We start from the raw sequence: 17,483 nt of genomic DNA, 5'->3' as shown, positions 1-17,483 counted from the left end.
TGTGTATGTGTGTGAGTGTGTGTGTGTGTGTGTGAAAAATAACCTCACTCCTCGGATGAGGATTTTAAAGAAGAAGAAGGAGGAAGGAGAAGGAGAAGGACAAGGGGAAGAGGAAGAAGAAAGAGGAGGAAGGAGAAGGAGGAAGAGGAAAGAGAAGGAGGAAGAGGAAGGAGAAGGAGGAAGAGGAGATTTGCTTGTTTCTCAAAATTCAACAGTATTACTAAGTGTGGGGCACTCAATGGGGTGGGGCCAGAGTTTCAATGTTGCATTTGTTTTCCAAAAAAAAAAAAGCTAGTAGTGAGGTTTTGGTTTTGGTTTTGGTTTTTTGCATAATAAAAGTCGTAACTGAGCAACATTAGCTGCAGTCTCCTTCCCCTAAATCCATGGAGACTCTGAAAACCCTTCAGAGAAACCCAAACCCCACGTAGGCTTTGGCAAAGGGCACTTCACCACGAGGGCAGTGGACTAAGGAGAATACTGAGTAGCTGCCCACAAAGGAGCATCTGGAAAGAAAACTGGCTCCGGCCCCAGCCCCTCGACTGAAAATCTACGTACAGTTCCTCACACTCGGGCCCGCGTTCGCCTCCTCTTCTTAAAAGGCAGCTTTGACGATGCAAACATTTTAATTAACATTCGTGACCTGACAACCCCGCTTCTGAGAATTTACTTCAAGATTCCTTGAGTCATAAGACTAGGAAGACGAGACATATTTCTACGGCAGCATTGTTTATAATTAGCAAAAAACTGGAAACAACTTAATTTTTCAATAATCAAGAAAGATAGTACATTTTGGCCCTGACCGGTTTGGCTCAGTGGATGGAGCGTTGGCCTGCGGACTGAAAGGTCCCAGGTTCGATTCCAGTCAAGGGCATGTACCTTGGTTTCGGGCACATCCCCAGTAGGAGGTGTGCAAGAGGCAGCTGATCAATGTTTCTCTCTCATCGATGTTTCTAACTCTCTGTCCCTCTCCCTTCCTCTCTGTAAAAAATCAATAAAATATATTTTTTTAAAAAAAGATAGTACATTTCGGTATCTTAAGTCTTTGAGACACTATGCAGGGACTAAGAATCTGATCACAAACAAGGGAAGGGTGTTACATGAAGAGCATAGAACACGGAAATGCAAATATGTGGCAGTTACAGACACACGGAAGCACATGTGTGATAAGGACTAGCAGCGGACATGGAGATGAAAATAGTGACGTTAGCAGGTGAGGTTACACATTTTCAACATTCACACTTTCTTTTGTAATGACCACATTCAGTTTTGTTTTTTTAGTCCTCACCCCAGGATATTTCCCCATTGATTTTTAGAGAGAGAGGAAGGGAGAGTATAGAGAGAGAAACATCGATTAGAGAGAAACATCATCCATCGGCTGCCTCCTGCACATCCCCTGCTGGGGATCAAGCCCACAACACAGGCATGTGCCCTGACCAGGAATCGAACCGTCAACCTCTTGGAATTGCTTTTTATACCTCTGTGATTAACCAAATAAATGTTCTTACAGTTAAGAAAGAAAAAAAAAGAATTACTAATCCACAAGGACTAACGCTGTTATTCTCATTTGCAGCGAAGGGAATTTGGCTACAAAGCAGGTGGTGTTTCTTCAGAGACCCGCTCTGTGGAATTCAGCGGCTCAGACCCCGGAAGTGAGTAAGGTGGTGCCCTGTGGGCGGGATGTGATGCTGGAGCATTTAATCCTGACGCCCATTTAATGCCAGATGGGGAGCGCAGGTGGGAGGTGTGGTGTGGATATGGAATAGTCTGCTCACCCGAGGCATGTGGGTGCAGGCTGCCCGCCCTGAGCCGGTTCCCGGGGTCTGGGATGGCCACTCAGAATGGGCCACTGTGGCGGAAGAGTCACTTTGAGCTGAAGGCGATCAAGCGGCAGCAGACGGAGGAGGAACCGCTACCCCCCTCCTTTCTGACAAGGAGCAGGTGTCCCTGTGTGAGGGCGGCTCCCTGTCCTGCACCAGGACCAGGAGAAGACCATCGCCAGAGGTGACCCCATCCCTGGGGACCCACGGATGAGTCTGCATAAACAAGCTCCCTCAGTAGCCCTCTCCTCCACGCCATGTCTTAGAGATGTTTCCAAGACAGTAATAGACCTACACCTGCGCCCTGGCTGGGTGCTCAGTGGATAGAGCCGCGGACTGAAGGGTCCCGGGTTCAATTCCCGTCAAGGGCACATGCCCAGATTGTGGGCTCCATCCCCAGTGTGGGGCGTGCAGGAGGCAGCCGATCAATGATTCTCTCTCATCATTGATGATTCTCTCTCCCTCTCCCTTCCTCTCTGAAATCAATAATATATTTTTTTAAAAAAAAAAAGAAGATAAAACAAGAAATATTGTGCTCAGTGGAAAGGTGAGCTGCACACACCCATGTGCAAATGCAAATACATAGCTATTTAGAGAAGAAAACAGTAAAACCCACCGCATTTTAACAGTGGTTTCTCTGCAAGATGGGGTTGTGGGTGGGCTTTGCCAGGTTTTCCACGCTGCACGTGTATCCTGTAAAATACCTGGAAATGTTCATTTGGGAACACACAGATGGTTACCTCGCCTCGTATTGTGGGTAGGTGTGGGTGAGATGAGCGTGGAGAGAATACGGTGAAACGCTGGGACTCCAGCTCGAAGCCAGCCTTTCCCTGCCCGTGGACAAGCCCCGCCTTCTTTCTGGGCAAGGTCCATCCTCTGTCAAGTGAGGGGTTCAAGGAGGTGCTCTCCCAGGCCGGCTGGTCTGGCTGCCGACTCCTGCACGCTCAGTCCTCAGACCCTGCGGTTGGATTGCTTGGAAAAGCTATTATTTCACATGGAGTGTGTGTGTTGCGGGGGGGGCGGGCACTGTCGCTGCTGAAGATGTACTTACTAAGAGTCACGGGGTAAAAAGGGGAAGTGTTCTGAAATCATTTGTAGAGTCCCATGGGAGGCACTTGTCACCTTCTAACGCTTGGCATTTACATGTGGTGGCCGTTTACTTAACACTTACCTAAAAGTGAATGGCTATGAATGTCGTGTAGCCCTAAATAGTACCCGGTTTTTACTAAGGAAGTTGGCATTGGTATGTGAGAGCTGGCCTCTGTCGCCGGGGACACAATCGGGAGCTTCTTGCAGAAGTTACCTCTGGCTCTGTGCTGAGGAGGCAGGAAAGGATCGCCGCCAAGTGCCCCGGCCCTCGCCCTCCGTCTGTATTCATTCAGCGTTGGGAGGGCGTTCCAGAGTGAATGGGGCTTTATGCACGTGGGAAAGGGCGCCAGCAGCCAGGCCTGAGAAAGGAGCCCGTCTGGCAGGACCCGTCGGCGCTGCCTGCAGCCGAAAGGCTGGCTCCTCGCCGGCCAGCAGGAGGCCCAGTGCCAGGAGAACAGGCCATTCTCAAACCCTGTGCCCGGGTAAGAGGAAATCTGCCAGCTCCACTCCGTGCATTAAACTCAATACATTTGGTGAATGAGAAGAAAAAGGAAGAGGGTTTGCAATCTAGTGTTTGCATTGGATGAATTCGAGGGGGCGCTGGGGGATGTCAGCACCTCCCAACTGCGTCTGATTCGGATATGAAGCTGGGCCTTTCTTTGGGGAAGCGGGCCCACTGTGGGCTTTTCCCATGAACTTGCCCGAGGGCTCGTCTTCCTGCACAAACCATCCCCTAGACCAGTGGTCAGCAAACTCATTAGTCAACAGAGCCAAATATCAACAGTACAACGATTGAAATTTCTTTTGAGAGCCAAATTTTTTAAACTTAAACTATATAGGTAGGTACATTGTTATTAACTTAATTAGGGTACTCCTAAGGCTTAGGAAGAGCCACACTCAAGGGGCCAAAGAGCCGCATGTGGCTCTCGAGCCGAGGTTTGCCGACCACGGCCCTAGACAGCGGTTACATTCCCCGGGAGGCCACAAAGTCCGCTTTAATAAAGCTGTTTGCTTTATGTATTTGCCTTGAAAACCAGTAGAAAATACTTGTGTAGTTCATACACTACGGTTCAACAGACCTATGGGTTAGCCAACTTTTGCAAGACTAGCCTAGGCATCTGACTTCTGGGGTTGTTTTTTTCCTAAGAATTTTATAATTTTAGCTCTTACATTTAAGAAAATGTAATCCTAGTTCCCAAATAACACAGAAATGAACTTTCAGCAAATAACTTCTTTGTGAACTGGGAAATTACTGTGCTTTTTAAATGTGTCCCTTTTCCCTGGTGGGTGTGGGCTCAGTTGGTTGGAGCGACTTTCCGGTCCTGGATTGATTCCTGGTCAGGGCACATACGGGAGGCAAGTGATTGGTGTTTCTCTCTCACATCAATGTTTCTCTCTCTTGCCCTCTCCCTTCCTCTCTCTCTAAAAAAGTAAATAAATATTTTTATTTTTTTTAAATATATATTTTATTGATTTTTTTACAGAGAGGAAGGGAGAGGGATAGAGAGTTAGAAACATTGATGAAGGAGAAACATCGATCAGCTGCCTCCTGCACACCCCCTACTGGGGATGTGCCTGCAACCAAGGTACATGCCCTTGACCAGAATCAAACCTGGGACCCTTCAGTCCGCAGGCCGACGCTCTATCTACTGAGCCAAACCGGTTAGGGCTAAATAAATATTTTTAAAATGTATTCCTTTTAGTTTTCTTTTTATTTTAAATATTTTTATTGATTTCAGAGAGGAAGGGAGAGGGAGAGAGAGAAACATCAATAATGGGAGAGAACATTGATCAGCTGCCTCTTGCACGCCCCCTACTGGGGATCGAGTCCACAACCCAGGCATGTGTCCTGACCGGGAATTGAACCATGACCTCCTGGTTCATAGGTCAGCGCTCAACCACTGAGCCACACTGGCTGGGCATCTCGAACACTTTCTATTGTTAGATCCCAACCAACACCAAGAAGAAAAATGGAACCCTTCATGTATCCCTACCCTTCTTTGCTCCCCCAGGGGATCTCAACAGGCTTCTCTCTTCTGAAGTGTCGTTAGGGGCCCAGACATGTTGACAACCAACGTGCCAGTGATGAGCATAGTGTGCCAGGAAGCTCCCAGGGTGTGGACCAGAGAGCGGGGGCGGGGCTGGAGGGAACGCGAAGGGCCGAGCTGGTCCTGAGATGAGCAGAGGCTTGACGAGAAGCAGGGAAAGGACATTTGGGCGGAGGGACAGGGAGCACCATCTTCCTAACTCCTGGCTGCCCGTCTCTGTGTTCCAGAGGAAGGCCAGCCGGCACGTGAAAGGTGAAGACAGGCACAGAGTTGGCAGCAGGAGCATCGGCCTGGACACGGCCACGTCCCCGCCCGGCGAGCACCGCGCCCCGCCCGAGGGCATCCCCCCTCCTGCCAGAGAGCCCTGGGTGCAGGGGCCCGCGCTCTTAGGGCTGGGCCTCCTGCGGGACCTGGACGACGGGCAGCTGGACCAGGAGGACGGGGTCACGCAGGTCACGTGCATGTAACAGGGGGCCCAGCCCAGGGCCCTGCACATGGTCATTCCACCACGGCCGTGGCTTTCCTGTGTGACTCTGTCTGGTGTATGTAACGCCTTGGATTTTTCCAGGCTCGGGCTCCTCCTCATCCGCGTACGCTTGGGCTCGGCCTCCCACACCAGGAAGAAGAATCAGCGTGTTCGTATTCTAGACGCACGTTCACACGTCTCTCAGATAAACGCCTCTGTTTGAACAGATGCCGCCTTAGGTTGCTAACCGAGACCCTACGTCACTTTCTCACGAATGTGCCTGGTACCAGCGGGACTTCTCCATCCTCCCAGCAAGAAGACTGAGGGTCTCAGCCAGCACGGTGCCCCTTGGAGGGGTCTCAGGAAGTGAGAGTCCTAATGACACTGAGCAACAATGCCCCTCCCGCACGCAGGCACACCCCGGGCTGAGGAACAGATCCAGCCGTGGTGTGTATACACAGGGCAAACCCTCACCGGTTAGAATGTCTTTTGAAAAAAGTCCTTTTTGTTGTCATTGCTTTCAAAGGGTCGCCATGTTCCTGCCCTGTGCTAACCCATTGAGCTTCACTATAGTCTACAGTGAGAGAGAGAGAGAGAGAGAGAAGCATCCCTCACCACTCAACGTGGAAAGAGCCCAATCTCAGCCTTTAAAAACCTTAGTTGACAGGAAGAATTGATTTATTTCCTTTACATTGTAAATAGTATGAAAAGGGGAGACATCAATTTGGGTGGAAACTGAAGCCTTCACACCTGCCGAGCTGTGAATTGCACTTTTATATCGACGGCTGCAGCGTGGGACCCCAAAGCCTGGCGCCCAGAGCACGGGGATGGGTCTGGTGGCCCTGCGGGTCCCTCTCTGCCCTCTGTGCTCTGCTGGGGGCAGGGGGTTGGGGGGCCTGTGACTCGCCCCGACTTCAGCAGGAAAAGATGGAAAGTCTGCAGAACAGAGGCTCTGCATTTCTCCATGAAAGGCTGGCTTTGAAATGTGGGCTCCTTCAAGGGAAGGACAGCTGGCTTTGCCATTGATGAACTCAGCATATTCTATATTTTTATTAGCAGTGGTGCTGACATTAGAAGTTCACTTGAATAATAAAATGTCATTTGTTATTGGGCTATCATTTTATTGACTGCAAGTGTTTACCGTGTGTTTATACGTTTCTGTATTATGTGTTATCACGCACCTGGTGTGACTAACCAGGCCTTCTCCGTGACCGCAGATAGGATTGGCACAGTGTTAGTCCATTTGTACCATATGCTGAAGCCTCACCTTTGTAGGTATAAAGGCACTTAAGAATATTCCGCTCAGAATTATTCTGTGGAAATAGCTATCAACAATCTTTGCAGAAATATTTTTGTTCGGTTTTTCAATGAACCTAAGCTCCATATTCAAGAGTTGAATTTTTGGTAAAGACAAGCATGCCTTCTGCAGACCACAACATGCCGTGAGCTGGTTATGAGACACAGAAAAGGACTCAGAACCATCAGACAGCTCTTCCCAGGGCCAGGTGCCCCGAGGCAGTCCCCTGTGTCACGCAGCCCGCACAGAGGGGATTCGCAGCATCAAGAGCAGGGCTAGACATGTATTCTTGACTAAAGGAAAACTGATACATCAATCACTTTTCATTTTATTAGATTTGTGTAAGTTTACTTTCTTTGTACAGTTTGCTTTTAATCTGTTATTTCTTCTTATTAAAAAACATTTTGCCCTAGCTGGTTTGGCTCAGTGGATAGAGCCATCGGCCTGAGGACTAAAGGGTCCCAGGTTTGATTCCAGTCAAGGACATCTGCCTGGGTTGCGGGCTCCATCCCCAGTAGGGGGCATGCAGAAGGCAGCCGATGGATGATTCTCATCATTGATGTTTCTATCTCTCCCTCTCCCTTCCTCTCTGAAATCAATAAAAATATATTAAAATAAATAAATAAATAAGGCTTTATTAGAATAAACTTAGCAGTCATATCCTCAAAATCTATTTCATAAGCATTTATTCCAACAATTACCCTTAAGTAACATGGCACATTTGTATTATAGTGAATAATGACCAAGTGGTTCTAGAGTACATATAGCTTTAGTCTATTCTTTTGAGAAAAGATAACAAAACTTGGACTCTGTATGCCTAATGAGTTGAATGTGACTAACCTTATCATTATCTGAATGTTTAATACCTATAAGTTAGGATGAAAAAGACTCAGATCCTAGATGTGGGCGGGGGGGAGGGGGGTGAAGTTCAGCTGTTTCCCTGGTGGCACTGCTGTCTTAGGTTCAGTAACTCCTTGCTAGTTCCCTCCCATTTGGGTCGAATGTCACCCTATTCTCCCTCATGCACATTAACACCTAATCACGGGGATTCACCCCTGAGCTAAGGACAGGCTCCGTCAATGTCACTGCAGTTCTCTGCATGACAAAGAAACAAAAAGGTGGCTCTTTGTGAGGCCCCAGGGCTTTCAGGGCTCCTCAGACACCCACACAAGCAGGAGGCAGAGCTGTAGTCAATCCGAATCACAACAGTCTCCAAATGGTTGGTTTTCTCCCTCGTCTTCATACTATAACTTCACCCGGTGGGCAGCAAGGGAGCCCTCAGGGGCTCTTTATATGGACATGACTCCCATTCATGGGACCTCCACCCTCATGACCTAAAAACCTGCCAAAGGCCCCACCTCCTGGACACGATCGCACTGAGGATCAGGATGTCGACACAGGCATTTCTGAGGGACACATTTCATATACAGCAACTGTCAGGCGCCTGGGGAACTTTCTGGGGTGATAGAAATCTGTATCTTTATTTGGTTGAAAATAACACAAGTGTATACAATTGTCAAAACTCATTGAACTGTACACTTACGATAGGGGCATTTTACTATGTGTACACTGTATTTTATATATATACTAGAGGCCCAGTGCACAAAATTTGTGCACTTGGGGGGTCCCTCAGCCTGGCCTGCGCCCTCTTGCAGTCCAGGAGCCCACAGGGACTGTCTGACTGACAGCAGGCCTAAGCCATCAGTCAGACATCCTAAGCGCCGCTGCAGAGGCGGGAGAGGCTCCCGCCACCACCGCTGTGCTCGCCAACCATCAGCCCAGCTTGTGGCTGAGCAATGCTCCCCCTGTGGGAACGCACTGACCACCAGTGGACAGCTCCTGCATTGAGCATCTGCCCCCTGATGGTCAGTGCTCACCATAGCGACTGCTTGTTCTGCTGTTTGATCAATTTGCACATTAGCCTTTCATTATATAAGATATCTATCTATATAGATATAGATATAGATATAGATATAGATATAGATATAGATTTTAGAGTGAGAGGGAGGGAGAAGGAGAGGGAAAGGGAGAGGGAGAGGGAGAGGGAGAGGGAGAGGGAGAGGGAGAGGGAGAGGGAGAGGGAGAGGAACATCCATGTGAGAGCAAAACCTCAATCAGCTGCCTCCTGCAAGCCCCCTATGCCCTGACCAGAATCAAACCAGCAACTTTTTGGTGCATAGGCCAACATCCAATCAGCCGAGCCACTCCAGCCAGGGCTAAACTGTATTCTAATAGAAGAAATATTTATTGGAGAATTCAGAGAATTGGTGGGAGAACCAAGCTCAATGCTAAGCTGACAGGAACTGCGCAAACCTACACAAGAGAACAAGCCCGCTGTGGCCAGTCCCCAGCCCGCTGCCGGGAGCGCCATTCCAGGCACAGCAGCGACTTTTTGCAGGACCTTGCACCCTCCACGACCCAAATGTTTCTGCTGCCACCTTTTCAGCAAAACCGACGCCTTCACTCAGCCTCCTCCCGCTCACGACTTACTTGTGACTCCTGCTCCGGCTGGGGCAGATGGGCCCCGGGTGCTGCCGCATCGGGAGAGCATGAGGGTCCCGCAGGCAGACTGGCTGGGCTCGAGCTGCCCCCAGCAGAGCACACGTGTCCCTTTATGCCGCAAGGCAGACCTTGAGTGGGCCTTAACCAATGAGCAGAGCTAACATCACCAGTCATGGAGAAGGCCCGCATCGGTGGCTGCTGGGATGACATGCCTGGTGCAGCTTCCCCTCCCCACCAGCTCAGCTGAGGATCCTGCTTCTTCCACCCAGCGTTCTTAGAGCGGCGAAAAGGCACGAAAGGGCATGACAAATGCTACCAGGTATCGTAGGAAACCCTACAGTTTTCAGATGGCAGGAGACTGAAGCCACGGAGCGGCAAATGCAGGCCTCAGGCCAGGGGCTTTCACACATGCTGCTTCGTCCTCACAAAACTCACCGAGGCCTGGGGCTGTCCCCGCGCACAGGCGGGAACCAGCCGGGATGTTTCCTTCTGATGGTGCGCAGCTTCCACGTGGAGAAACCAGGCCAGACCTCGGCTTGGTTCCAAGCTCACTGCTCACCGAGAAGAGATTGGGTCCTCCCAGTCAAAATAGTGTCTCTCCTCCCCCATTTCCCCTGCCCTCTCTGCTCCCAACGCTCACACTACAGCGGGGATCCAGTGGGCAGCACAGAGCCCCAACTCACCTGCCAGGTCTTTCCTCGCCGCTACCACCCTCTGCAAATCAACGTTAACAGAAACCTGACCTCAGTGATCCCAGCTCCCTCAGGCCCGTCAGGCCACAGCGAGACTGCGGGAGAGCAAGACTCACTGCAAAAGCTAGTCAATACGTGTGACCGATGAGGAAGAAACTCGAGGACAAGGTGATTGGTCACTCCCTAGCAGGAAAAGGAAAGGAATGAAGGGTAGGCCACATTTAGGACATAAAAAAAAATAGCCACAGATCCCCAGCTGGGAACGGTCGGAGGTGCATCCATCTCTGCCAGCTGTGTGATCTTGAGCAAGTTGCTTAACCTCTGAGATTCACTTCACCTGGCAATCGGGGATGGGAACGGTGCTGATTGCAGGGGCCCCACTGAGGGAGGCACACACACAGCGCCTGCCACGCCTTGCTCTTGTTCTCCTACAGAGAAGCTTCATGGGAAATTATGAGTCCAGTAACATGAGAGCAACTTTATGTCCCTTCACCCAGTCACTTCCCTGAAAACCATGAATTCAACTGCTACAAAAAAAAAAAACGTTTCAAAGGGAAGCACTAAGGCAGCGTTTCTCAACCTGTGGGTCGCGACCCCTTTGGCGGTCGAACGACCCTTTCACAGGGGTCGCCTAAGACCATCCTGCATATCAGATATTTACATGACGATTCATCACAGTAGCAACATGACAGTTATGAAGTAGCAACGAAAATAATCTTATGGTTGGGTCACAACATGAGGAACTGTATTTAAAGGGCCAGAAGGTTGAGAACCACTGCACTAAGGCATGGAAGGTCCATGAAGCGAACCAGTAAGACATGAAAATCAAGTTATTCTTATTTTCTCATCAAAAGCGAAATCACTAAACAAACAGCGAGGGGAATTAGAAAACGTGCCTGCGTGGAAGGAAGCTTGACCGACCACATGTTTCCACCAGGTGCCAGACTTGGTGCTACCGAGCCAGGAGGAGTCCTGGCCCCCGGCGTGGGCTGGCCAAGAGCCACCCAAATGGACAGCTGGGAAACCTGAAGTCTAATGTGAGAATTTCTTTTGTTGGTTATGAAAAAAAACAAAACTAAATACATTTAATCTTCTTTGTGCCTTCAAAGGCACACAAATCCTCAGAGACAGCGTTGTTCTCAGCACATGAATGGCCACTGTCACAGATGTGCTAAGTAAAATGACTTTAATTTCTTACAGCAAGAGAATAGCGTGTCTTTCATTGCAGGGATTTATATAAAACTGAAAGACCAGATTTGGATATTTTACTACATTTCCTTCTTCTTTCCCAGACTAGAGACATGTAGTTTAATGTTTATGCCACACATACAAAAAGTGGGATTTACATTTCAGTTGTTTTTCTGTGAACATTCGATCCTTAACCACATGTCCTTCTTTTAAATTTGTTCTTCTGGGAAACCATGTGTCTCAAGATTTTTCTCCTTTTGCAACCCCTTCCAGAGTACCTCAGAATTCCATTTTTCAAAACTTCCAGCTTCTCGGACAGTTGCAGGCTGACATCTTATGTTTCTCCCTTCCTTCCCACCTCGTCATGTAAGGAGAATTACCCCGACCCAAGTTAAAATGAATGCGATTCATTCCTCATTCCAAAATACATTCCAGATGAAATACTTTTTAAATATATTTTTTATTTCAGAGAGGAAGGGAGAGGGAGAGATAGAAACATCAATGATGTGAAAGAATCATCAATTGGCTGCCTCCTGCACACCCCCCACTGGGGATCGAGCCCACAATCCAGGTGCATGCCCTTGACTGGAATTGAACCTGGGACCCTTCAGTCCACAGGCTGATGCTCTATCCACTGAGCCAAATCAGCTAGGGCCAGATGAAATATTTAAATGTAAACAATAAAATTATAAAATAGTCAATAAGGTATGAGCAAATATTTAGATAATTCAAACCACAGAAGCCAGAGACTGCCTAAAATACTAAGGCTGAATATTTAAAACTTCTGCACAGAAAAACACTCCATTAACAACCTCAAAAGGTAAACAAAAACGGAAATCAAGAAATGATTACATAACAAAGGGCCAATATTCAGAGATGTTAACAGAAAACAATATATAGCCAAGGAAAAAAAACTGCAGGTAACACAAATAGTTTATTTTTTTAAAAAACATAAACAATCAAATAAACACAAGAGTTCAACTCAATAATAAAAAAAACTGCAAAACAAAAACAAAAAGAGCCCGGTGGCTCACTGGTTGAGTGTCGACCTATGAACCAGGTCACCGTCAGGGCACATGCCCAGACTGCAGGCTTGATCCCCAGTAGGGAGCATGCAGGGGGAAGCTGATCAATGATTCTCTCATCATTGATGTTTCTCTCTTTCTCTCCTTCCTCTCTGAAATAAAATATTTTAAAATTTTTTTGTTTTGTATTTAATATGAAATGGGGCTACATTTTAATCTTTATGTGGGTGGAATCTGGGGCCTACAAAGACCTTAAAATTGTCTGATTTTAAGATCTCAGGCCTCTCCCAACGCCTCAGAATGTGACACCAGCCAGTAGGGTCAATGGGGGAAAGGGGGATCTATGTAACACTGTCAACAATAAGTTATTGGGAAAGAGATCGCAGGGCAATCAGAGCAGAGGGTCTGAGACCCTGCAGAGGAGGTGGCTGTCAGGGCCGAGCTGAGGGTGCAGATGGGTCCTCAGCAGTAGGGCTGGGTGTCACAGGCATTGGGAGAGCAGGCAGTAGGGAACTCAGAGGATGGAAAAGTCTTCTCCTGCAGGTCGAGAACATTTGCATCGAGAAATCTATTCCTGTGTGGCCCTCCGCCTGGCCCCCCTCCACCATCACATTTCCAGGCCACCACGCTGGCCCCTTTACACACCCCATTCATTCCATGTCTGAGCGATGACTTTCACTTCTGAGTAACGCGCTCTAAGGCTCTGGTGAGCCCTGGAATCTTGCAAACAAGTGGAGTCTGAGGAGTGGCTGAGGACCTGAGGCTTTGGCTTTGGAGAACCCTGACAGCCAGAAAGACGCACTCAAGAGGCCCCGCCTTCTGACATTTTGTGACTGTGGCCTCTCCCAACGCCTCAGAAATGTGACACCAACCAGTAGGGTCATATTCCGTTTTTATTATCCTGTTAAACCTGAGCTTCTCACTCTCTACTGATGGGTTCTTCCCACAGTGACTGCACTGTATCTGGGCACTGGTACTTAATTAAAATAACAAGGACTTAGTCTCTACCCTTGCTCTAAAAGTTGGCATCTTACTCAGAATTAGTGAAGCCCATTCGTTTCCCATGATCCTCTCACTAATAGCTAACAAGCTCATTTGCATTCAACATACATTTCCCCTGCTCCAAGCAATGCCTGAAAAGTCCCTTTTTTCTAATTCCCTCAAATCATCCGTTATTTTATCTTGTTATATTAGTACATTTACCTATGTTCAGATGTTCAAATTAACTGTACATAAATACAGCACCTAACACTAGGTTCCCAGGCCACACAAAGTGTCCTATAAAATATGCATGAAGTGTTCAGAGGGACTCCTCGTTGAATCTTTCAGATAAGTACTATAACACTCTGGTACAGTGATTGTCAGCCTTGTTCATCTCATGGCACAAAGAAATTAATCACTAAAATTCTGTGGCTCACCAAAAAAATTATTTTTTGCCACTGACCAAAATATTGGTATAATTTTGATTTATTCACACCAGACAGCTATTGTTGTATTGGCTGTTGTCATTTTTTTTATTTGACAATCTAAGGGAAAAGAAATCAGTGCCCCTGACTAAGTAGTCAGGTATGGCATGTTTTAACAATTCTGCAGCACACCAGTGTACCTCTTATGGCACACCAGTTGAAAATCGCTGCTCTGACAGATCCACTTGGTAGTATCTGGTTGAATAGTGTACTCTACAAATAATACATATTTTTTCAGAAAACAAATTTGATATTTTGACCATCTAAAGCTACTAAATGTGTTGTACCAATATCTCTGTAGTGTCTGTAGTTAACAATATGCTGCATTCAAGAAATGAAAATCAACTACTTTTACTAAAACATTTGCATAGCATGGAAGAACTACACAAAGAAACTATTAGCACATCCAAAGAGTATGCAAAAACAAAGCATATAAAATGTAGAATTTAACAGTGAAAATAAAATTATAGGAAGCCTTCAGGTAAAAGGGTGTCATTGTTTAGTGATTAGAGCAAAGTACACAGGGAACAGATAATTAGTTCTATTACAATATATTTGGCATTACTAAATGTGTTTAAACCAGAACACAGTCCTTACTAACAATGTAATCATGGATTTTTAATGTTATTCTGATTTTTTTAAAATATATTTTTATTGATTTCAGAGAGGAAGGGAGAGGAAGAGAGAGATAGAAACATCGATGAGAGAGACTCATCGATCGGCTGTCTCCTGCACACTCCCTACTGGGGATCGAGCCCTGCAACCCGGGCATGTGCCCTTGACCGGAATCGAACCCGGGACCCTTCAGTCCGCAGACTGATGCTCTATCCACTGAGCCAAACCAGCTAGGGCTTATTCTGATTTTTTAAAAGTGTTAACTCATTAAGAATTTAATTGAGGAACTGTTCTAGAAATGCAAAATTGACCTCAAATCAGAGAAAAGGAAATATATACTCACAAAAGAACTATGATACTTACAGGAACATAATTAAGTCAGCTACTTTCCCAAATATGATAGGAGAAGACTGAATTGACTATATAGTCAAAATTACTTTATACAAAGAAAAATTTAACTTTGGGCTCTATATTGGATAATCTAAACAAAAAGTGGAGCTTAACTTCCTCATTACACAAAACTGAGTTTTCTACTCCCCTCTCTTTAGAACACTCACTTTATAAATCAATGATTTGCCAGGGCCATTAATTTTTTCACTACCACTTAGGTACATACATGTATATTTTCCAAAGTCTGTAAACAATATTATAAATCAATGATTTGCCAGGGCCATTAATTTTTTCACTACCACTTAGGTACATACATGTATATTTTCCAAAGTCTGTAAACAATATTAAGGAAAGACAGTGACTGTTCCATTTAGATCTGCCCAGTACAGTGAGTCAACCTCACATGCAGTAAGTATGAGTATGAAGATGTCAATGAGCACAAAAGCAAGACGACAAACTGATGCTAACCACCCAGCCCCTTTTTATGGCTGATTCCAAGCACAGCACAGGGAAGATGAAATGAGTGATTTAAAAAAACATTTTATTTCCCCATTAACACTAAGCCATTTTATTCAAAATGTGTTTCAAAATACTTAGCCAGATTGCCAACCCCAGCCACTGCAACAGAAATCCACTGAGACACCATCTAGAGAGAACAGCTACATTGCTGTATATAATTTATTAACTTAGTAATTTAGTCTCTCAATATTTAGCAAGTTTGTGTAAAAATTAATATCCCCATAGGTTTATAGTGACATTAATATAAATGTATAATTTCAAAGTCAACATTCCTTTCACTGTGACCGTAAAAGTTCTTGAAGGATAGTTGTGGATGGGGCAAAAGAATGACTGGCTACGAGGACAGAGCTGCTCCAAAACCAAACACACTGGCAGCTCGGAAAGGCATCGATACATACACACCCTCAAAATGCTACCCTTCCCGCTTCTGCTGCACATACTCGTCTCATTATCTGATGTAAAATATGTCCTCAAGCTTGAAAAAAATAAACCAAGATGAATACATTTTCATCTTCACTTCAAAATAACCATTTTAAATAAAAAGTTCCCCGTGCTTAACTCTGTTCAAGAGATGGAATTACACATTTTCTTCACTACATGTACAATTTTTTAACCTATCACAGTGCCTCATTACAACCAGTTTAGCAATCAGAACTCCAGTGCCTTGTTAAAAACTGCATTCAGTACATTGTAAGATTGTAAAATTTGCAGTTGAATCCTTATTAAGACACTGAATTATTACAAAGTCCAAAATATGTATGACTGTTCTTCAGCACCCCTGGAACCTGTAAATTCTTGCAAAAAAATACCACATGTGCATATAATTCAAACATAAACTTTGTAGGGAGGGGTCATAAAATAAATACTACAATATTTTTCAACTCAATTTAAATGCTGCCTTGATGCTTAGATAAAAAGAATAATATTACTAACAGAGAGAGTCAAACTATTTTTAAAACTTTTCCAAGTAGTTAGAGCAATTTAGCAAAGCAAAGATAAGCAAGAGCCTATGCAGACACATTTCTCCTGTAGTGTCATTGCTACTATGAGGTATAGTCTGTAAGCAGTTAATACAATATAAATAGGTATAAGCTACCACTAGATCAGTCTGGTGAAAAGCTACTCAGCCAATGTAGTCGGGGAGGGAGTAAAGGGAAATGAGAAGGGAAGGACAGGGTAGGTTTGCAGTGGGAACATCATTTACGCACTTATTATCATCACCATCTTGTATGTAACAGTCCACTGTCGCAAAAAGTAAATCCTCTCCAAGTATATGGGTCTAGAATTTACTTTATGTAGTATTAAGATTATTTCAGTATTACTAATACATTCAGTATTACTAATGCTTCATTTGATTTATATTTGGACATACACATAATCATATATGTATATCAAAAACTATAAACAGAATTTCAAAACATTTTTAGCTCATTTTTGAAAAGTTAATAGTTACGACTAAACTATGTGCTACAGAATATTCTAGACTAACTAAACTCAGGGGTAAAACCAAAGGAAAACATGACTATTTCTTTAGTAAATGGCTTGTGCGAAACCTCAAGCTTACTCATCTTTTTATAGATGGGTTTATTTGATGAGGATTGTGATCCAATGATTGTTTAGCAGCAATTTTACCAAACTGTAAATTCTTTTATTAACAGGCATTATAAACAGATAATACTAATCTTATTTAAAAACCATGAGTGCCACACCGGTGAATATACAGCTCATGAATAACTTAAAAAGTATTCCCATTTTAAAAGGCAACACTCAGCATACAAAAACCTATACTAAACAAAGAGGCTATAATATGGATACATGATTGATGTGTCTAAAATGACATATATACAGTACATAATTAATGTTAATTATGTGATCAGTACATTTTTTTCTATATGATTCCTTCATGCTTCACTTTCCCCAGAAACTGAATTCTGAACTTCCTCTTCTAAAATTGGTACAATCAGGTTATCCTTGGACATCAAATTATATTTCATCACAAATTTAGTAAACCGATGACACAAAAATGTTTCATTCTGTAAAAAAGAAGAAAAAAGGTTATTTTAATATACCACCAAAACAAAACAAAAATGAGACATAATATCAGCACATATTATTGTCATTCTGATAAGAATGCATCAGGATAATTAGTAAAACATACTTACTTCATATTCATCAAATATCTGCCGATGATGAAAATAAGCGTGTGAAAATATTCTGTAAATCCTACGGCATACTGATCCTAGTTTTGCTACAGATGATTCCTTTATGCTAACCCTAGAAACAGAAATCACAGATTCACAGAGCTTGACAGAGCTTATGAAAAATATACAGTATTCCAATCTCCTAAATTCACAGGTGTGAAAACAGAC

General features: G+C 45.0%; 2 protein-coding genes across 3 annotated transcripts in view; one reads left to right on the top strand and one right to left on the bottom strand.

Moving 5' to 3' along the window:
- The window catches only part of RFTN2 (raftlin family member 2), a 38,076-nt gene extending 31,549 nt beyond the window's left edge, over window positions 1-6,527 (top strand). Inside the window, exons 8-9 of the mRNA XM_070421771.1 lie at window positions 1,571-1,649; window positions 5,182-6,527. Of these exons, the coding sequence (XP_070277872.1) occupies window positions 1,571-1,649; window positions 5,182-5,421 (319 nt within the window). The 3' untranslated portion in view covers window positions 5,422-6,527. The remainder of the gene's footprint in view (window positions 1-1,570; window positions 1,650-5,181) is intronic.
- An 8,715-nt stretch (window positions 6,528-15,242) lies between these two features.
- LOC139014890 (MOB-like protein phocein) overlaps window positions 15,243-17,483 on the bottom strand; it is a 41,068-nt gene continuing 38,827 nt past the window's right edge. For both annotated transcript variants that reach the window (XM_070421770.1, XM_070421766.1), the window contains 2 exons: window positions 17,277-17,388; window positions 15,243-17,147 (listed from right to left, as the gene is read on the bottom strand). In XM_070421770.1, the coding sequence (XP_070277871.1) occupies window positions 17,016-17,147; window positions 17,277-17,388 (244 nt within the window). In that variant the 3' untranslated portion in view covers window positions 15,243-17,015. The remainder of the gene's footprint in view (window positions 17,148-17,276; window positions 17,389-17,483) is intronic.

Source organism: Myotis yumanensis, unplaced genomic scaffold (genome assembly GCF_028538775.1).
Source record: "Myotis yumanensis isolate MYYU_CA2020_CCGP unplaced genomic scaffold, mMyoYum1.0.hap1 SCAF_8, whole genome shotgun sequence".
NCBI lineage: Eukaryota > Metazoa > Chordata > Mammalia > Chiroptera > Vespertilionidae > Myotis > Myotis yumanensis.
The sequence above is the reverse complement of the archived record's forward strand: the minus strand, read 5'-3'. Positions and strand labels throughout refer to the sequence as shown.